General features: G+C 39.0%; 1 protein-coding gene across 1 annotated transcript in view; it reads right to left on the reverse strand.

The window, feature by feature from the left end:
- Positions 1–462: 462 nt before the first annotated feature.
- Positions 463–22,314, reverse strand: part of PPA2 (inorganic pyrophosphatase 2) — a 37,472-nt gene continuing 15,620 nt past the window's right edge. Inside the window, exons 5-12 of the mRNA XM_064148435.1 lie at positions 21,554–21,673; positions 19,180–19,266; positions 17,819–17,945; positions 10,916–11,043; positions 9,066–9,151; positions 7,528–7,597; positions 1,640–1,679; positions 463–647 (exon numbers count right to left, since the gene is read on the reverse strand). Coding sequence (XP_064004505.1) covers positions 619–647; positions 1,640–1,679; positions 7,528–7,597; positions 9,066–9,151; positions 10,916–11,043; positions 17,819–17,945; positions 19,180–19,266; positions 21,554–21,673 — 687 coding nt within the window. The 3' untranslated portion in view covers positions 463–618. The remainder of the gene's footprint in view (positions 648–1,639; positions 1,680–7,527; positions 7,598–9,065; positions 9,152–10,915; positions 11,044–17,818; positions 17,946–19,179; positions 19,267–21,553; positions 21,674–22,314) is intronic.

Raw genomic sequence — 22,314 nt, forward strand, 5'->3', positions numbered from 1 at the left:
TGTACTACAGAGAGCATACCTGCATATTAGTTGAATTACTTTTAGAGTGAAGTTGCTTTTGTTTTTTTCTAAGCAAACATGCTCTACACATAGCTCTACAAAACACAGACAACTAGGCACAAAAGTGAATACAACTGCGAGAACAAGTCACATGCTAAACAAGACAGTAAACTTTTAAGCTTATTACATAAAGATGATTGTTTGCTTGAAAAGGATTACAGTCAGGGTGTCCAGACAAGCCCTAAGATACAGATCAGAGTCTTCTAAGCACCTCATGGCTGGATTATTCCAAAATCAGGAGAACAAGGTTGAAAACACCTTATCTTTCATCTCATTTGATGCTATAACTTTGTGAGTGGACAGGAGCAATTCTGAAGCTCTGAGATTCGAAACAAACAAGCAAGCCAGTCCTTCGCTTCTCTCTGCTCCACCCTTCACAAAGGAAGACACAGCAAAGAAACATTTCTTTTATATTGTCAGTGTTTATTTACATAAGAGAAGGCTTACACAAGCTGAAAAGCTGCTTCAACAGGAATCCAGCAATTAGTACTTTTGCCTGTCTTCAAAAAAAATGATGACTTGAAGATCTGAAGATGCAGCTTCGCAACACTGTGGCCATCACTTCGGAAAAAAGTACCAGGAATCAACTAAAACAACAAACGAAACACATCAAGAACCACATTAGTTCTATGCAACTGGCCAGACACAAACGCTTGACAAAGCACCAATCTCTTGTCCCATAGCCATACTCCTGGGTGAGCTCTATCCCCAGTCTATGTAAAGCACAGTCTCAAGAGAGTATCCATTTCAACAGTCTGACTGAAACACTCCTGCAACAAGTTACAGCAGTGATGTGAGCATCCCTGGAATACCTCAAAGATTAGGCAGATTGTGTTCAACTGTCTGCCAGAGGTCTGAGACGCCATATTTCAGTAAATGAATGCTATTTATTGGCAGGCCATATAAGGGCAAACAGAATGCAACTTGCTTTCCCATGACATGGGCTACACAGATGGCACTTTGCAAATTATCTGGAACTCAACCCATGACTAAGTTTCTCTTAGTGTTTCTGTAACCCACTCCATCTCAAAAAGCATGTATGTTTTCACCACACTAGGAAAAAAAAACCACTTTTTTTCCCCAAACAGTTAATGAAAATGTAGGATGCATGCTTATTTCTTGATGAAAACCAAGCATTCTGTTAACATGGAAAACAGTCCTAACAGTGAAAGATCATTTCTTGAGAACTTGAAACTTAAGCATGGTTATCTCACTTTCAGGGAAAGAGGCTGTTTGGAATGACAAAAACTAAGGCAAAGCAATCTTTCCTCTTCAAAAATGACAAAGGTCACGCATTTGCCTTCCACAATCAGTGACAGAAAAATTTAGCTTTCTCATCTTGTTTTTTTTCCTCCAGAATGCACTTGGACTCACACTTACAATCTCCCACACACCATTCATGAGTTTCTGCCTGTGTTGTACTTAGTAGCAGACAGGCATTACGGTCTAACAGAATGTAAGGATTATCATTTTCACGTGCATAAACTCACACAGAGTGTTCATGTCACACAACAGTTTCTGTGTCAATATTTGATGCAAACCATTTAAAGCAGCACGTGGCATTTGGGCAAAAGCATACCTTCTGGGGAAAGGGGATCTCCAGTCACAGGCATCGGTGCCTAGAAAAGCCACAACCAACAGAAACCAACTTGTCAGTGTTAACTTGAATTTTCACAGTGGCACCCAAGCTCAAAGATATTTACTGCTAAGGTCAATAGATGTTAATAAATAGAACATTCTGTTGCCCCCACAGGACAATGATCTACCTTACAGATTTTCTCTTCCTCCTCTCCCCAAACTACTGTACACATTTCTTGGTTGCCCATAAATGACAAAAGAAACACACTAGTAATGAGTGATAAATTAACACCTTGCCTAAGGTAATTTTCCTATGTTTTGTCTGAGCATAATAGGATTTGCTGTTTACTTAAGAAAAACTGTCTTTCCAAATTCATTCCTACCTATTTCAGCATAAAGGTAGACATGTGATTATACTCATACATACCCACAATTTTCATTATATATATGCATATATTTTTCAAATAAAAGAGCAGTTAAACTGTTTTACAACCACATTTTGATGGAGTAGAATTCAGGTCTGTGGAAGGTGACAAGTAGTTTTAAAATGCAGGTTTGTAAGTCCAGGTTCATTCCAAAGCTGGATACACCACTATCCAGTGGCATGTCTTGTCTTAATACTTCGAGGACAAAATTAAAGCCAGTTTTAACACTAAGTGGAAGCAACCTGCCTCACCACAAGGATGCTAGTTAAAATTTGTGTAGCAACAATCCTCCACTGCCCATCAGCTCCTCACCAAGAGTTAAGTTTTCCAACTGCCATAACTGGCAGGAAAGGAGAATCTCAAGACAAGGAATCCTGCTGTGCTTGCTTGCACAAATCAAGTGCAAAAATCATGTGGATGTCTGCGAGGGCATAAGACCACTCCAACTTCACTTATCCAAGCAGATAATTAAACCCAGGAGTAACCACTTTGGTGAACCAAGTGAAAAAGAAACCACCTCCAAGGCAGAGTTTACAGATGTTTGAAGCTTCAGGGTGACAAAGCTGCAGTTGTCACCTATGTCTTCCACACCAACAGGTGGAACTTTCTGCCACAGCTGAATGGCACATGAAGACATGAATGCAAATATAGTCACATACTGCAGGCAGGCAAGCTGACCCAGAAGCAAGAGAAAGGCTTAGCACAATACAGTGCTTGACTACTACTCTCTAGATGTGGCCAAACAACTCCTCATCTTGCAAACAGTTCACCCATCAAATCCCTCTCTCTTTCCACTTTAGAAAGAAGGATGTCACGGGGAACTACATTAACAGCCTTAGAGAAGTCCAGATAGATGACATTCACCGTCCTTCCCTTGTCCACTGACATAGTCACTCCATTACAGAAGACCATCAGGTTGGTCAAGCAGGAGTTGCCCTTCATGAAGTCATGCTGTCTCAAATCCTGCCCTACTGTGCCTTAGTGTAGCATCTAGGATGACCTGTTCCATGATTTTCCCAGACATAGGAGATGAGGTTGACAGGTCAGTAGTTCCTAGGGTCCTCCTTTTGACCACTTCTAAAAATGGGTGCAATGTTTGCCCTTTCTCAGTCATCAGGGACTTTGACTGCTAGGACTTCTCAAATACTATATGAAGTGTCCTGGCAACTACATTAACCAATTCACTCAGAACTCTGAGATTCTTCTCCTCAGGCCCCAAAGACATGGATGTTCAGGTTCTTTGGGTGGTCATAAATCTGATCATCTCTTACAGCAGGAGTGACTTTGCTCCTGCCTTCAGGTCCATCCACTCAAGAGGTGTGGGAAGAAGTCTTGCCAATGAAGACTGATTTTAAAAAAAGCTTTTCAAGTACCTCAGCCTTCTCTTCAACCACTGTTGCCAGTTTGCCAGACGTGTTCATTGGTGAGGCAAGGAGTAAGCTTTCTGCAACCTTCCTTTTCTGGCTGACATACTTGTAGAAGCCTGTTGTGTCCCTTGTCCAGTTCAGCTCCAGCCTTCCTAAATGCATCACTACACAATTGAACAATGTTCCTATACTCTTCCCAGGATACCTGTTCCTGCTTCCAGTTTCTGCGCATTATCTTCTTGTCCTCTATTTTGAGCAGAAAGTCTTGACTCAGCCACACTGGTCTCCTTCCTTCCCTGATTTCTTACATATGGGGATGGAAAGCTCTTGTGCCTAGATAAAGCATCTTCCAGACCTTAACACCAGACCATTGCCTCTCTTCCCAATGAAATTACAGGTTTTTTTCACACAGCAGGGAGAACCAGTGATCACCTTATATAAGCAGCTGCCTGATACTTCTGGGATAATTGCTTAGAAAGTGTAATGTAAGGACTTGGCATCTTCCCACCAGGAACAGATCAAAAACTCATCCTGCTGAAGCCAGCATCTCTTCACTACATGACCCTTTAATTTGGAACACGGTTTTTAAAAGCTCATAAATAAAAAAACAGAGCAGTTAAAACAAACAACAAAACAACAACAATAAAACCCAACTGACAAAAACAAAACAACCCAAAATCTAACAAACCAAAACAAATGAGAGCAAAAATCCCACTAAACTTTTGTTTCAGAACTCACAGCTGAACAGGAAAATTTTGCTTTGGCTAAGTTTCACATGGAAATATCCTCTCAGAAAACAGGTAAGGAAAAGGGCAGCTAACAGACTTTCCTGCTTAGGACTGATTTAGCTACAACACATCAGCAAGTATATAGATTCAATTTTTATTGGAGGGCTTTTTAATTAATCAGGAAAAACCTTTTTTTTTTACCCTGCAAGACACTGTTCTGCATTTTATCAAGAAGAGACTTCATCTCTCAAAGTTCAGTTTCTGGTACTATAAGGGAAGAATTGTGCGACCAGCCTGAGAAACACTGCTCTACTAACTATATATAGATTGTCTTGGAGATGGTCCAACTTGCAAAGTCCTCAGCAGCTTCTTCACAGAGCAAGCAAGCAAAGGAGCAAGCAGTTCTCAGGATTAATGTTAAACAAAGGCTTAGCTGTCCTGGTCAGTTTTACAGATGGCACCACTTAAAAGCCTGAAATAAGCAGTACATCTTAGCACTAACTCACTCAGCTATGCAGCTCTATTCCTCCTGGGTTGAGTTTTCAATATACACTAAATAGTGGAGCCAAGAAAGAGACTAAACAATTTTCAGAGGCTTAGAGAACACTAAGTTTTCACCACCTACTGCAAAAATTCAGCTGGGCTGGTAGTTGCAAGGGGCTGGTGCAATTTTGTCTGGTTCAGATGTTCAGCATGTGTTCCTACAGGCAAGATTATCTTGTTTCATTGGGACTGACTAGACATGGCAGCTTTACCAGATCTAGAATCATTCCTAGTTTGCCACCACAGATGACAGTACACAGGGCCCATCGTCTGGAAACTAACTCAGTGGAGTGCAAATTTCCCAATACAGACAAGACATTCTAGTCCCTAATGAAAGGATAAATAATAAATCAATCCTACTGAAACCAACAGGACTATCTTGAGACATACCTAACCAGAATCTGTATGAGATTCTGATTACTCCACAATTTAGTAACAATATGTTTTGTCTTCCATTTGGTTCTTAGATATAGTTCCATTGCTTGTCATAAAAGTAGAAAAAAAGAAAGATTTAAAACAATACTGACTGCTGCCTTAGAGGTTCTAATGTGGGTTTTGGTGTTTGGTTTTGTGCTTGTTGGTTTGGGTTTTTCTGTTGAGATTTTGGGTTGTTTTTCTTTTGAGACCTCAATATACCTAACTGAAGGCAATTAGCACCCACTCCAGGATACTGTAATTGGCATCTGACCCAGGAAACAAAATTGTAGCTCTCCTGCATAAGTATCTCAGAAATTTTGTGGTAGCTGAAAGATGTTTCTAACTGTACTTGCATACAAAAATCTCTACCTCAGCTTTCATTCTTCTGTTTTTATTCAGAGGTCTGACATGAATTAGACAAAAAAGTATCTACCTTTAGCTTACAAAAAAACAACCCACCAAACAAAACTCCCAGACAGACACAGGCAGCTTTCATTTAAAATTACCAGAGCCATTAAAATTCTACAGCCAGCACTCACGTACTTTCACTTCAGTTTGAAAGAGATGAATGCCTGACAACCAAAGTGGGTAGTGTAATGTATTAGACAAAAAGATATCTGCTTAAAATGTGCAAGTCAACCTCCCTGATTATATTTTTAGAGTCTGACTGTCCACTATTCATACTTCAAGAGCATTTTACTTTTTTTTTTCCTTAGACTGGAAATCACATGCACTATAAGCAATATTTCTTCTCTGTCTGAAAAATACCAAGAGACAGCATCCTACAAGATGCATTATTTAAGACTGAACTAAAACAGAAGAATGGAAAGTATGTCATGACAACTTTGCAAAACTAGTATCATTTAAAAGAAAATAATGTGAGGCATAGAAAAGCCAGAAGTGGTAGTAGTTAAGGAGGGAAGCAGCTTATAATAAGAGACATCCTAATTTGATACAAGGTACCTAATTTGTGAGCTGGTTTTACTAACCTTTCCCCCAAAATCACATCAAGAGCTGGTTTTACTAACCTTTCCCCCAAAATCACATCAAGAAAGAGAGACAAACTAACAGATACTGCTGATTTTAACAGATAGCTACCACACTTGCTTCAAAGCACAAACAGCACAGAATGCAAAACTGAAGATCTTTGCAGGCTTGGTACCATTTGAATTTGAAATTTTAGTTGCATTTAAACACTCATTAAAAGTCATTGAAAATTTCAAAGTACAGAGGAAGCAAATTTTTGCACATACCTGTGACTGAGGTTCCTAAAATTCGTATTTGAAATCCAAAATGAGTTTTTATTTAAAATTTAGCCTCATTAATCAACATTCACAAATGCAACCATAAAGGTACTTCTAAAGAAATGCTGAAAGCAAGAGATCTGAATAGGAAAATCAATGAAGTTTGACACTTCTTTAGGACTTAAACCAACTTTTCTTCGCAACTGGCAGTCTTACTTGCTTGTCCCAGGTGGTGTTTTGTCACAACACACTGTTACTAGAAATGCTGTTGGAATGTTAACAGACTGTGGATGTGGTCTCCCTCTGACACCTGAACTTGCACACTTAGTGGGTCAAAGCACTGTTTGCCTGAGCAGTCATGCTCATGTGGTCATCAACATAGGCTCAGTCAAGCCAATGTTAAAAAAAAACGACCAAACCCACAAAAAACAACAGGCAATGTTTGAAAGTATTTTTCTCCATGTAATTTCTGCTAACTTTGCTTAATTTTTGGCATAAAAACTAGTGTACTCTAAATGGAAAAAAAATTCTCCTTCAACAGCATTTGCACATGAAAGCATCAGACCTGCAGGACATTTTTCTTGCCTGAACAGGAAACCTGCATGTTTTAATTTTATGTTAATTTTCTGAATACGACAGGTGTTCTTCAAGGAATACTGAAAAAAGCATCCCCTCTCCTACAGCAATGTATTTAATTATGCAAGTAGACAAACAAAGGATCCCTTTAGTGATTAGGGACTACAGTCAGCTAGTCAATGAGTTCTAACACTGGGTGGTAACTCATGGCAACAGGGGAGACAGAGAAGACAGCAGGCTAGATACAAACAGCAGTCCATCTTGCTATTCAGGATCAGATGAAACAGCACAGCAGAGAGAGAAAAACTAAAACAAAACAAAAAACCCCACTAGAACAGTAATGAACCTGCCAGAAAGCATAATTGGACTGCTGTAATGAAAGGTTTGCATTGTAAAGCTTACATTTCCCCCACAACCATTGTATTTTTCCTTTTACTTTATGCCTTGAATTTTTAAGGACTGTTTCAGTTACTACTTTTTTCTCTGTTTTTTTCCCCCTCCAGTTTTCAGCTCTGAATCTTCTTTTCTTGTTAATCACTCTTAAAAACACATTAGTGGGGAAAAAAATAAAGGTGAACATTATCCTTACCGACTGCACGATTGACCGGGCATCCTCCTCACTGCAACAATATGGGCTGCCACTCACCAGAACATTTGTGCTGCAATAGAAATTAAACATTAAAAATACGTTTTATTTATCAGTTTGGAAAAAAAAACCACCAACATATTCACATAGAGAGTTCAGAAATGTGCATCTGCAAGAAATGAGTAAGTCCAAACCACGAAGTAGCCAGAAAAGCTGGAAGGAAGCAGATGTATGGATGGCTATCTTTTGTTTCTTCAGGGTTTAGAGGCTTTTTAAACAATGTATTCTACATTAATGCAAGCCATGCTCATACTTGGTGCTTCTGGAAGCTCACTCAGGTACAGTTCAGAGGATCGCAGTTGAGAAACTAAATCCCTTCCTAAAGAGGGGATCAGAAGAGATAAACTGGTACTACTTAGGGAGTTCAAGAACACCTACATGGCTAGCACAGATGGTGTCTCTTATGTCTTTAAGGATGGACAGACTCTGTGGTGGCCACCTTTGATTTGTAGTAACCTGCCTGCAGCATCTAACAAGGAGGAGGAAAAACACAGGTGAAAATTCTGCTCCTACATAAAGCAGCATATCCCTGCACTACTTCCAGAGAGCAGACAAACTCTGGGATGAAATACTTTGCAGAAATCTTTCTACACAAATATATATCCTTCCACACCAAAAGTGATTTTGGTCATGAGTTTTAAAGATCACATACAGCAAACAAGAGATTCGATTTATCAAAGCAAAACTCAAAATTTCAGTATTTTTTTCATTTCATCAACACAAAGCTCAAAATACCTCCAAAATTATCAAGACCAAAATTGCCAGGCTGAAGTAGAACTATCAACTTGTCCAACTGCTAAGGTGTTCAATCATCTCCAAGACAGAATGTCACATTTTTCAAAAAAATTAGAAAGTGACAGTGATTATTTGAGCACAGCTTTCCCCACAGCCTTTAGTCTCTGGTTTAGCTAACAGCAACCTACAGCCCTTGGAAAGCACTAAGTATAGATATCTGCCTGCTCTTCAGGGCCTCTGGTGCAAGTACTGCCAATGTAAACCAAATCAGAATGCTTTAAAAAGTCCAGTTTAATTTAGATGAGGACAAAGGCTAGTAAAGATCAGTAATTTGGTTCTCATTCTAGAGAGCAACTAAAAATTATGTAAAGCTAAGATACAACAGAATTTTGTAACAGAGCAATACAGCATTGAAGGATGGCATAACAGTGACATGTGCATAGGATACGATGATTCTCCCAAAATGACCCTGAACAGACACTCTGGGACCATTTCTCCAAAGCTGAACTAATCTAGGTCACTTTTATGTAATCAATATATTTTTGGAACCACTTGTCAGTAAACCATCATCATAAAGCTGCAATTAGGCATTCATAGTCTATTATCAACTAATCATCAATCAAAGCCATAACTATTCCCGTCATTTCCAAGTAAAATAATCTAAGCAGTTCATGCACAGCTGCCACATGCTGAATGCCATTAGTACAGCACGATACAAAGAGGAAAAGATGTGACTGCACACTTACCACTTAATATCACCTCCATCAGCTTTTTTGTGAAGTAAAGCTTTCCAGCATTCATGGGTAGATCTAATAATTTCAAGAGCAAAATCCTAGTTCACATCAAGGAAAAAAGTTTTATGAATTAATAACAAAAAAAAAGGAAAGCCACAGAACTAGAGTACTGAAACATACTGCTTCATGTGTTGTTTTAAGGGGCCTCCTTTGAGGCCTCATTAGATTTCTGGAAAATGTGACACCTCTTTTACAAAGAGAAAGAGAGTTCACTATCTATCAAGTACACTGGCAATGCATTCAGGACTTTCAGTTCACAGCCAGAAAACATGATGACTGCACGCAAAAATATGGCATATGGACCAGATGCTTAAACAGACAACTATAGCTGTAGAAAACTGTACCAGGTCCTGAATGGGACAAAATGTGTGAGCTAGGACTCTTCTGTTGCACATGCACATCAGCATCACAGTTCAGTTTTCCCTTGTAGTGGCAAAAGTTGCATTTACTTCATTAATTACACAATCATACATTATAAGCATTTGCAATAATATTAACATGTTGGTTGTTCACCAAATCCTGTTTGTTGAAAACAAAAGTAATACTGAGGGCAGAGTAGGGGGCAAAGAAGCTTCAAAACAATAATGTAAAACAAGCTCTCAGTGTCCAGATGATGATATCTAGACTGGCTTGCAAAAAGCTGCCAACAGAACATTCACATTTCCTAACAAGGAGTGACTTGGCCAAATGCCACTGGAACATTATGATCTTCACCAGAGCTGCTGGAGCACAGCCATGGTTGCCTCACTGAATCCTGGGTCTCTAGAAATGTTTAAGAGTTATCCAAGTGCTCCAAACCTTGGGGCATCTCATGCCTCAAGCCTCAACTCCAGTGGCCTGACACTGTTAAACTGTTGCGGCAGAGCAACACCCAGCTTTACAGAGCGGGAAAATCTGAGAGCAGTTCCTGGGAGGACAGGGGAGAGATCAGGTTACCAAGCCTTGCAACTCTACATTTGATTGATTTAAAAGTCAGCTTCAGTGCAGAGGGGAGCAGGGCATCTCTTTAACAAGACAAAACATGTCAAGTTGCCTGTGGTGCTTAAAAGGCTTTTTATAACTTTGATAGCACACAGCAAGACTGAACTAAATGACATACGGACATCATTCATTAGGAGTCTGCAATTCTTTGCCAAAAACAGCCTGCAGAGAGTGTGCAAAGGATTTTTACTCAAATCACACTCAATTTCCTCTGGAAAAATCCAGGATTTTCCTCAGCAAGGTCCACTCTCCTTTCAAACACTGTCCATTTTTACTGCAAACAGTTCCAAAAGCCATTAAATCTTTTTTCCCCCCCAAAAAAAAGGAAAAATATTTTTCAGCCTTGAAGCCAAAATCAGTTGAAATATTTTTATATAGAATTGCCAGAAAAGAGTATACCTTCAGCAAATACCAAGTATCAGAAAATCTGTAACCCCTTCTCTGCTTAAAATGCACAGTCTTAAGAAACACCAAAAAAAAATTAAAACCAGGAAAATGTATTGATCAGGATTGAAAAGGAAAAGACTATCTGGGTTTCAGTCTCCTTCTGCCAGAGTGAAAATGTTGTGAGGAAACCCTTCAAACATGCAAGTGAGTCTTGTAAGGATTAGGACTGCACGTTCTTTTGTAGACTTCCTTTAATAACCTATGCATCTCCCTGAATAAAATCGAAGTCAACAAATGTTTATTCCTAGTCAATTGTACTTAAAGAAAACCTACTTTTATTAAAGCACTCCCTGCACAATTAAAAAACAAAACAAGGATGTATCCAAGGTGCCACACAATAGAACAGTGCATCTCTAATTTTGAATTATCTTTACCTTGTCTTTAAATTCTCCATTGAAAGCAAAATGATTTTCTGGTTTACCATCAGGAACTTTATATAATTGGAACCAGTCAACTGTAGCCTCAAGGTAACCAGGTTTGTGCTTCTTGACATCATCAATATCTGCAGGTTAAAAAGGGAATAAATAAAAAGACTGGTCATTTTTACTTACAATTTCTCTTTAAAGTCTCATAAGAGATCTGCAAGCAGCCTGATTTCACTGAGCACTTCCAAAATCTTTGGGGAGCTTCACTTTATTACATTAGCTGATTATAGTTGGTGTCTTATGATTTCACAGCCATACTAAACAGGTAAACCTGTTGCCTCCTGCCCTTCATTAATGAAGACCCAAAGGGACAATGAATAAAAGGACCATATTTGTGACAGAAACTTCATATTTATAGGCTTTCATCTCAGTAGGCACCTCTAGCAATACTGAGATTATTCAGCAAGGTGATTTTTTTTTCCCCCACAACTGCAAGGCCTACAGACATTTTTTGTTAATGGAAGAATAACTAGTAAACCCAATTTCAACACACAGATTTTTAAACCAGCACCTCAAAACAAAATACAAGCTTGACTCCTCAAAACTGTATTAGAGGCATCCCTTTGCTCACATTACTTCTAAATTCAGCCCTCAGGTACAAGACAGATACAAGCCAGGAGCACTAAACACTAGCTCTCCTAATAACCTGATGATACATACACACACTCAAAACAATGAGCCAATGCTACCTTTCCTTTCATAATCCTGCCATGCAAAGACTCAACAAGACACAGAGGAATGTATGCTATTTGCAGTGCACCCTTGGGAACACTGCCACAGTGGGTACAGAAAGACTTAAACACTTACACTATAATTCTGCTTGAGGGCTGTACTGCTATGGCAAAGTCATATCTCATGATCTTAAAAGCTTACTTCTGCTCTGCATGCCAAACTTCACTGGGTTGTCCCCATGAGACTATCATTAGACTCCTGTCAATTGCAGCGAGGCAGTCCCTATCATCCCCTTGGCAAACTAACTCTCTGGAAATACGTTCACATGGAAAATCCTTCGATACAGTTTTAATTTAAGGTTTTGTCCTTTCTGAAAGCCAAATAATTTTTGTAGCTGGTGTAATCCTTCTCTTTCCATCTATTTGCCTCCTACAGTCACTTCTGGTGGAAATAGGAACTGACTTTTTATTGCTGTGGTCTTCCATCTATTTCATAATCTTACTCTATCCAGGCCACCTTCCATAGTATTAGTTCCTTTCTCTAGTGTTTCGCAAGTCACTTGGCTCATTTCTCCCATTCTGACTCCTTCCTACTCCCTCTCCACACTCCTTGGCTACTTCATTCTCCTCTCCCACAGATACGCCACACACACTGGCATATCCTGATTGACACTGAAAACCCATCTGGAAATCAGGGTTGCTTAGTCCACGGAACTGACTTCTGGTCATGTGCTTTCCATCCTGAAGTGCCTAAGTGTCTTTTAAAAAGTCAGTATGTGAACTTGTTCGAAGTCTTGTGCTACAGATCATTCAGTTCTCTGTAGACCATCAATAAGATGACATGAGAACAGAATTGTGAAATGAAACCTACGGGAGATGATATTGAGTGTTCATGAGCATCTGACAGACACCACTCCCAAATTCCACTGGATCACACACTACCCAAAGAACAAAACATAAAACTTTGAAGAACCCTAGGTATCTTTTTTTCCTTCTACATGTACCTGACAGAGCTACGTATTTCAGGACTTGGAGTAAAACACATTTTGAACTTTGACACTGGCCATCTGCCTGTAGATTAGGGAGTTTCACTGGCACAATCCCAGAGCAAAGCAAGGGCATGTAAGGCTGTGCTAAAGGCAGGTTCCTCAGCTGGAACACATGTTTAAGACCACAAGAAGCCTTTCACTTAAGTGAGTGAATTGAGACTAACCAAGAGAAATTCTTTATAAAAGGGTGGGGTATTGATTGGAGGAAGGCTGCATCATTTGGGCACTAACAAAACTGCAGCTCCCATTCAAAAGGATTTCCAGGCTCCAGTCTATCCTACTGTTCTCTCCAATCAAAGGAGCATCTCTCCTCTCATCTTGAGCTCCTGTCATATCCTTGTGTGAGGTCTGACCTCACAATTTCTAGTATTTGTTGAAAAGACAGTATCTTCTCAAGTCTGTAGAGCAATTTCCTTGGCTCCTAGCAGTGGATGAACTCCAGATTTGTATCTCCAGACACAACACTTTTTTATGGTTCCTGGTCCAAACTTAACTTCTAATTCTGTCCCTCAAATCCTCCTGCTTGCCTCTTACTTCCACAACACCTGCCCATCAAAAGTGCTTTACTATTTACTAACTTGGCTTCACTTGTCTACTAACCTTCCTCACCTGCTGTTCCTTATTTATAGTCATAAGTTGTATTTCTTTAGATGACTCAAATATAAGACTAGGGGTAGGTTTTCATTACCTGCTTAAGACAGGCATGAACATCAATCATCTCTCTGGATTTCACACTCTGGAAAACAGATTGCCTAGGTAAAATGACGACATAGAATCAGGCTACATCTTTGTATGGCCCCTGAAGTACCAGAGGCTGTATGTTTGGGTTTTGAGGACTTTAGGAGAGCCAGTGCTTGCTTTTGTTTTCTTAGTTGCTTGCAAGTTATTCTGTCATGCCCACACCTTCCCTCACTATACTTTATTATGAAGGACAGCTACTGAGCACCAAACAGAGCTTAAATGACTTCAGAAAAAGAATTTAAAAATTAAAAAAACAAAACAGAAACCCACTCCACAAAACCCCACAGACTTATATGCCTTTTGTGCAGTTGACACTGTTAGATGCCTTTCTTCCCCTGACTGCTTACCTTACCTTAGAGCTACATACTCACACTGATGTCAAAAGGGGCTGAGCAAGTACAGTAGTAGTAACCCAGTGCCTGGCCTAATGTGATTTCACCTCTGCAAGCACACTCTGCTCAGAGTGACAGAGCAGAAAAGTCAAGTTCTTGCAGGTAAACTGTCAGCATGTAAGCACTGAACTCTAGGTAGTCATTTCTTTATACTAGCAACATACAACCACAGGCCCCATTTTTCTAGACAACGAAGTTAAGCATGAGGGGTTAAAAAGAAATAGCTAATCACATTAAGGGTTGCAGTTTAGTCTCTATAAGGAAACTCTCTATAGATGTTGGCACAGACAACTGCTGCTAGTTCTCTTTGAAGGGAATGAGCCAATGCAAATGCAGATCCCAATTCTATCTGGCTTTACAAAAAAGAGCAACAAAAGCATTTGCACAAAACTACCATTTTTAGTACAACAGATGCTGCTTCTTGCAAAGAAAGCTAAAACAACATGCTTCCAGAAGGCTTTTTAAACAAGGTCTGTGGGAAGAGAGGACATATGTTTTTAATAACATCTTATAAACATTTACAGGAAGCAGAAGCTCATTCCATATAAAGGCATTTGTTGTATTTTGTGCAGCATGGTGTGAGGGAATAGGAGGGGAGCCTCAGTACAGATAATTAATTTTTTTTATATTGAATGTTTACAAAAATCCACAATAAAGGTTTTCAGTGCCTCTGCTGCTTCTCTGCTTATAAATACACTCACATGCAAGGGTCTATAACAATATATGATGGCACAATTTATGCAATATGCTTTGTTATTGCCATTTAGGTTTTGATCACTTAATTCTTAATGCTGATCCTGATCTGTGCAGCAGAAAAGAAGCACATCAACATAGCACAATTAAGTATATCAGTGCCAGCAAACAGTAATGCAACAAAGGCAGCAGACATCACCAACTCCTATTGAACATACCCTGGTATCTTTCCAAGTGAGCAATAGCAAAAAATGGCTGCTAAGTTCGAGGGTAGCAAATTACATCAAAATGCCATCCAGCAAAAATGATTTGTCCAATTTGCTCAGGTAAGGTAAGATGACCTTTTGAGAGTCAGACCTTTTATAAGCTACTTCAGACTTCTTGCTTCAACTGCTAGACATTTTCAAAACCTCTCATCCAACATAAAGATGCCATATAGACCAAATTACAGCATGAAAATACCACTTGTCCTTTCTGAGCCCAACCTTGTAAAGCACATCAGATAAGTATGTGAATTCCAGTATATTAAATTAAATCCAAACAATGAGATAAACAGACAAGCAGTCTTCCCACTCCAGGAATCCAAGAATCTGATGTTTCTCCTGGCCAGTGTTTTACAAAAAAGTCCCAAACAAAAACAAACAAACAAAACAAAACAAAACAAAAAAAAAGAAACAACAAACCACAAATATAGAAATCAACCAAATAAAAAGTAATGACAACAAAAAACCCCAAAACACACACCCAAGCTCTAACACACCATCAAGATTTAAGTGCTTCAGTGTAACAGGAGCTTTTAGGCCCTTTCCCAGGCCTGTTTGGTCTGAAGTTATTTTGCTGGTCTGCTCATGGCTATCTGCCTAGCAACAGTCTGAGCTGGAAGACAGATTGGTTTTCAGGTAGCCAAAAGGACAAGTCTTCCTGACACAGATAGACATGAAAATGTCCAGTTTCAGTCTAAAATAAGCTTATATAGATACCTGCCTCTAACTAGCACTTCGTATTTGAAGCAAGGTTGTCCCCACACCCACTAGTATTAAGTGCTATAATTTCCAATAAATTACCCTTCAAAGTCAGTCCAAAAAGGCACTAAGATCCTGCTACTCAACTGCTAAGACAGCTCCCACTTGAATAGGTGCTAAGCATTGTTTATCATCTCCAACTATCATCACTATGAGAGTTCCTCACTGCTCTGTGTGAAAAGAGAGAGTTCTAAGCAGGGTTTCCAATTTAAACCAGTATTTATCAATAAATGCCTGCAGGACACCATACAGTGGAGTGCTATGAATAAACAATGAGAACTGCTCAGAACTTGAGACTGCTCAGGTTTAAATTCTGTGAAGTCTCAGAAAAATCAATTGCCATTAGGAGAACGATCACAATCCCAGAAGGAGAATATACAGAGTACCTGGGGTGCGCTTAAAGCAGCAAGAGGTGTTAACACACTGCGTGGGCTCAGGATGGGGTTTGCAAGTAATCACCACTCCGGTGTCTCAGAATTATCTTTTCCAAATGTTCACTGGGGGCTGTGCACATACTGAGCTGAAAGCAAATGTGATGATTCTCAGTCCAATTTGAAACGATACAAAAATGACTGGACAGACTTAGAAGGCAACACTTAGCTTCATCTTTCCCTAGGAGGCCACCAGCATAACACAGCAGCATGTCAATTACTGAGGGAGATATCAGTTTATCTGTAGCTGCTATCCCTTTATGCTGAAATAATTAACATCTTTGGGAAGGGGGTAAATGCAGATATAAAAGGACATATTTTACTGCCTACTTTAACAGATTTGTTTCTTTTTAGACTGAAAAAGGAATGCTGTTAAAACACTGCAAGTCAGTCATGTTTTGTGAAAGCAGATGGGGTTTTTTTTTTTTTCCTTTTCCCGCCTTTTTCTTTTGTAAATCCTGGCCAGCAGCTCCAATCGAAAAGGGAAATAGAATTAAACTGAATAAATATTTCTGCACTTCTCTGATCCTCAGAAGGACAGTTTTCTTCATGAAGAAACTGTCTGATAAGAAGGATGTGAACAGGAATCTACTGCAGACACTGGTTTCTCATCCCACCCCTCCTCCTTTTTACTTTTTTCAAACTAGACTAAAACTTTTATTTCCTTGACAAAAGCTGTAACAACTGACACAAATCAGTCACTGAAAAACAAACAAAACATAGGGCTTTCATACTGAGCTATTTAATCTAGTAGCATTAATTGAGTTTTTCCCCCATTTGATAGGCTACTTTTTAAATTGTCATGTCCAGTTTATTCATTAAACTCTCTCAAAAACTGCCATAGGATAAAAGGTAAATTAAACAGAACAGTGTCAAGAAATGAAGTGCTTATTTGTCTTTTAGCTACTGACAGATCACATTTCACTGCACATTCTAAATTGGTTTAAACTGATGCTAACATGAACAGCAAACTACTACTATTTCCTTGAGATGAACATCTTAACCTGTAACTGTCAAAGACGTTAGAGTGTCATAAACACAAATCCGATACTATGTATGATTTTTGGTCTCATAACAATCACTGTCTTTTAGGCAAACTTCCTCCCTTAATTCCTGCGACTCCCAACAATCTTACATTTGTGGAAGTGCACCTCCATTTAACCAGAAAAAAGCTGCACTTTACCTGTGCTAGAAAAACCTAACTCCCTGCAGTTTTAACATATCTGGATCATCTTCCCATTGAAGAGTCTGTAATCAGAATTCCACCTTGTGCTGTTCCAGATTGACACATTTGCTACAGAAATTCGACTTGGATACCAGAAGCATGGCGACAAGGGGAACAAGTCTGGACAGAGTTATTTCCCCCTCCACAGTTAGTCACTGCCAAGGCTGTATTAGCAGTTGAGTTTGCAAATTTTCAAGCTAAAAGGCAAAATCTAGTCGTTTGTATTAGGCAACAAATTCTGGAAGTAATCCAGCTCTAAGTGACAAAACTACTGCAATTGTACAGCCCTTTTCAGAATGGAACACGATCCTTGCAAGTATAAAAGCAACAAACAGGGAAAACAATGGTAAGCTACAGCATCTGAGTGGGTAAATATGCACAATTACGTAGGAGGTAAGCCTGTAAGTTTAAGAGGTCACTTTCTAAGGCAGTTGTTTCAGAAGTCTAGGCTTTACAGCGTGAAAATCAAAGAGAACTGTTCAAAAGCTTAGTGTGAAAGCACAGGTGCCCTCCCTGATTTAAACACTAGAACAAAGTCTTGCCTTTCTGTTGTCTGCCTAAACTTAGGTATCATTCTACTGTGCAAGTAGCTATTATAGCTTGCGTTATGAAAGATGAAAGTACTTGCCATGGATTTTCTGAGCATCTGGATCATCCACACCAATAGCAATTATCTTCCAATCTGTCTCTCCTTCATCAACAAGACCTAGAACACCCAAGACCTTCACCTGAACAATCTCACCAGAGGAACGAATCTGAAATAGAAGATAATGTCTCAAAGATTTGGAAAACACCACAGAACATTTTCCTTTTACTTCACAGACAAAATAATTCAACTTTTTTGAACAGCAGCTAACAGAATTGCAAGGCAGATCTATAAACCCAGCAAACATCTATTTAATGCTACCAGCCTCTTCCGCACCACTGCTATTCAACCACCCTCAATTTTCCAGTCAGCATTTAAATAGATGACAAGCAGGAGAATTTTTTCTCCTTCTCTACCCTACTTGCCCCCAATACCTTCTTTATCTTCACCCCAACCTGCAAGTCAAAGCTATCTCCTTTTTTCACTCAATCCTGCCTTTTAGCTCTCTCTCACCTTTTAGTCTTAATTATTTCTTGCTGTTCTTTCTTCTGGACTCCAATACAAACATATAAACACATCCCTCTTCCCCAGAAATATCACAACTTTTTTCTACCTTTTTTTGGGAAACTTCTCCTCTTGTTACAACTTTCTGGATCCCTTAAAATTCAGGTTTAGTTTCCATTCCTCAAATGAAGCCACCTTTGCTGAGGTCACTAACTGAATTTCCCCTTGCCTAAAATATCCTAAGAGGGCTCTCTTCCCAACTCATTCATTTCATAACCCTATCTTTGACACCACCAGTGCCTGCTCTATTCTCTGCTGCCTCCAGTTATGTAGAATTCTTTCAACAACCTGAGCCTTTCCCTTTACTTAAGGCATTTCCTGCACCTTATTTTTTTGTTCCATCCACTCTGTATCTTGTGATTTTGCAACAGCTTCCTGTCCTCTCCTCTCAAGAGGAATTTACTTCTGTTGCACCCACGATAAAACTCAAACCCATCTCTTTTGTGGGTCTGGTCTTGTAATTTTATGTGCATAATGCTGCCCTATCTCTTTCAGGCAACTATTCCTAGCTCTAGTATTGCTAACAGGGGAAAAAGAATGATCTTTTCCTTTACCCAGAATCTTAACCTCCATCACCCAAAACTCCTTGTCCAGCCACAGAACTTCAGAGTCACATTCTCTTATTTTTCCTTTTATCCAGTACACATTTTACCAATTCATGCTCTTTTTCTCCTTTTCAGTTGTCCCCATTTCCTTACCTATTCCCTCCTCAGATCCTCTATTCATACTTCAGACAGTCCTGAAACTATATCTTTTCTTGTTTTCCATCTGCTCTTCTCCTTCAAAAGTTATCAAACTGCTAAATTAATATCAGTCAATTAATAATCACAAAGACAAACCTTTGAACCTATTTCACAAACATCAATAGGATCATTATCCCCACCACATCCTGTAATGTTATCTTTGTGATTTGGATCTTCCCAGGTCTGTCAAAGGAAAAGAGAATTATCAGTTACCAGCTGATCTGCAATTGCATTTTGCCTAACTACTACGATTAATAAAAATATCAGCTTTCTGAGGACAGGCTTACTCAATTGGAAAAGTAAAAACAGACAAAGAGCCAACAAACTGACATTGAGTAACTCATCTTCATACCCAGGACAAGTTAATATGAAGATTACTGAGGCCACACTAACAAAAATGTTAACAGCCTCTGTGACTCAATACATGCACTTCACCAAACTGCCATGATTAAGGCATCAGAGGACCCTAAATACATGGGGTTTTGGTTACAAGTGGCTGTGGGAGTAAACTAGAACATCCTGAAATTATGTTGTTGTTATACTTTTTGAATACCATGGCACTAACATAAGTTCCTTTCAAAAACATCTAGTCTTTGAGCTAACCAAGCTCCTACATATGTATATGACAGCAGCCAATTAGCTTTTGTAAGTTTTTAGATTTACACATGAAGTATTTCTGACTATTTAGAGATATGCACATTCCCAACAACAGCCAACAGCTTAAGACCAAAGAAGCTTCTCTCCAGGACACAAGTTCAAATCCCTGCCTTGAGTTCTGTACAAGCAAGGAAACATAGGTAAGTCACACTGACTTAAAACAAATGCTGGTCTGGTAACTATCTTCACTAGCAACTGATTGTCATGTTTAGAAGTTTTCCTGGTCAGAATTTTGAGGCAAATAAAGTTGTTTTGGAAAGGTTAGAAAACTTTTTTCCCCCCAAGGAGCTATACTGTTTGCTTCTGCTGCCCATGGTAAGCCTCTACCTCAAACCTGTTCTTGAAAATCTGTCCTTTGCAGGCAAATCACCAACAATCAAAAGCTCAGGTGTTTAGGTAGCAGAACCATCATTAAAAAAATTGCTCAAGTCAAGAGAAAATTTCAACTCAAAACTTCCAAAGTAATTTTTATTTGTTTTATTTATATCACTACTACTATTATGCTACTCAGCTGCACCCCTCCACCTGTAAGTTAGGAGGAAAACTTGCTAGGAATGGTATTGTTCTATGGACAGTATAGGAACTTCTACATTAATGATAGGCCTATTGTCACATCACTCTTCTGTGTGCCACATCACAAAACAGCAGCTACAAAGGTCTGTCTTTAATCCATATACTAGAGTTGAACTTCTGGCAACTGCTGATCCTGATGAAAAGTCCTCTTGTGATAATGAGGACACTGAATTGAATTTTGTTTGTTACCACTGCTAGTGGGAATCTGCAGCATCATCTAGGCTTAGATGATGAAAACTTTAATGATCCAACAGGTATTTTAAAGCTATTACAGAAAATAAAAATGACAATTATCTCTGACTCACAAGTTAACAAAGAGAGCTTAACATTTCTTCTAAGTAAAGCGTCATAGTCCAAAATAACACATTTTGTGTAGGAAAATGTTCAAATGTCTAATTCTGACATTCTACTAAGGCACACATAAATTTCAAGACATTAGAAGGAACTACTGGCTCCCAACTACACCTGCTTGGAAACTCTGTCTACTAAGATTGCTGGCTGGTTAAGAACTTCACTGCTATACTCCAGCACCTGCCTGGTATCTCTTCTTAAGAGATCAACAACTTTCATTGTTTCTGCAGTTAAGTGTAAAGAAAAGAAGTGACAGCATATTCTTCAGGACTAATTTTAGTCCAACATGTTATTCACAGAAATGAAAAAAAGCTTAAAACTTTTCATTATGCTCAAAATTTCAGCCATTAGTTGGTCTTTCTCAAGTTGGTCTCTCTTTCTTCAATGTGTCATGATCAGTAAAGATTCACAGTTCAAATAAAAGTTAACTAAGGCAGTTGAGGTTTAATCTAAAAAGAACAGCCCTGCTGCTCCCTTTTCCTAAATATGTTAAGAAATTCCCATTAAAATCTATGCTGCAATACATGAAAATCCTACATTAGCAGGGTTTTTTTAATGCTTTGTTTAATCAGAAAGAGCTGCTTGACAAAGTATTTGTAAATAGCAGGCTATGCCAGTTTCTAGTTCTGTCACTGCAGCAAGGAGATGCAGACCAAATATTTGACATTTCTTGATCACTTAACTCCTTCCTGAAACACAGCACATATTTACACCCACACTCCAAATTTATAAACACAATAAAATTCAAATATTAAAAAATCCTAATTTGCAAATGTATCAAAGAGAAACATCCCTCCTGGAACTGATTTATATTCAGACAGTACCTAAGATTTACAAGGCAATTTACAGAGAAGACAGAATACTTTCAGCATTATAACAAAAATGTTACCTGTGGGAGGGCACCATAATTCCATATATAACCCTTGTGAGGAAAGATATTTGCCACATATCGAAGCTTGCCTTTCTTTGTGTCTTGTTTAATGGGATTCAATGGCTCCTCAGTGGCAATCTAAGCAGGTCGTGAAAGACAGAGAGAGACAACGGTAAAATGGAAAGCAGCTCATTCTGGGTCTAACCAGTTAGAAAGATCCACCTTGTGGTTTGAGAAGTATTAAAAGTGTGATGGCCTCACTCTAAATCTCAAGGGTCATGCTTAAAAACAGCTTCATAATGTTATGAAGTACGCAAAAATCTAGAAGAGTCATTATCTGTATGGAGACTGTCATGGTTATGCATAAATACTGGAAGGAACTTAGAAGCTCTTGCACTTCAGAGTACAAGTTCAAGACACATGCAAATGGTGGCACAAGTTCTTCTGACAACAGGAGTTTTGACAGCAACAGGTAGAGTGCTCCATCTTCTCACCCTCTGTTCACTTCTCTCCTGTTGCATATATCCCTTCCTCTCCATCACCTCTCAACCTAGAAATGCTATTCAGGGAGCACAAGCTCTTCAGGGCCACCAAAAGCCAGCATCATACAGATTTGGAGTAAGTTAAGGTAGCATCAGATGGCAGCATTCTTATTCCCAAATAAGCACTTCACAGAAGGACTGAACTAATTAAAGCTGAACAGTTTAATTGTCATCATCCTCCCCAAAAATCACTATAACCATCCTTTTGACATCCCACATCATAATCCAATCCACGTT

Source organism: Pogoniulus pusillus, chromosome 9 (assembly GCF_015220805.1).
Source record: "Pogoniulus pusillus isolate bPogPus1 chromosome 9, bPogPus1.pri, whole genome shotgun sequence".
Classification (NCBI taxonomy): domain Eukaryota; kingdom Metazoa; phylum Chordata; class Aves; order Piciformes; family Lybiidae; genus Pogoniulus; species Pogoniulus pusillus.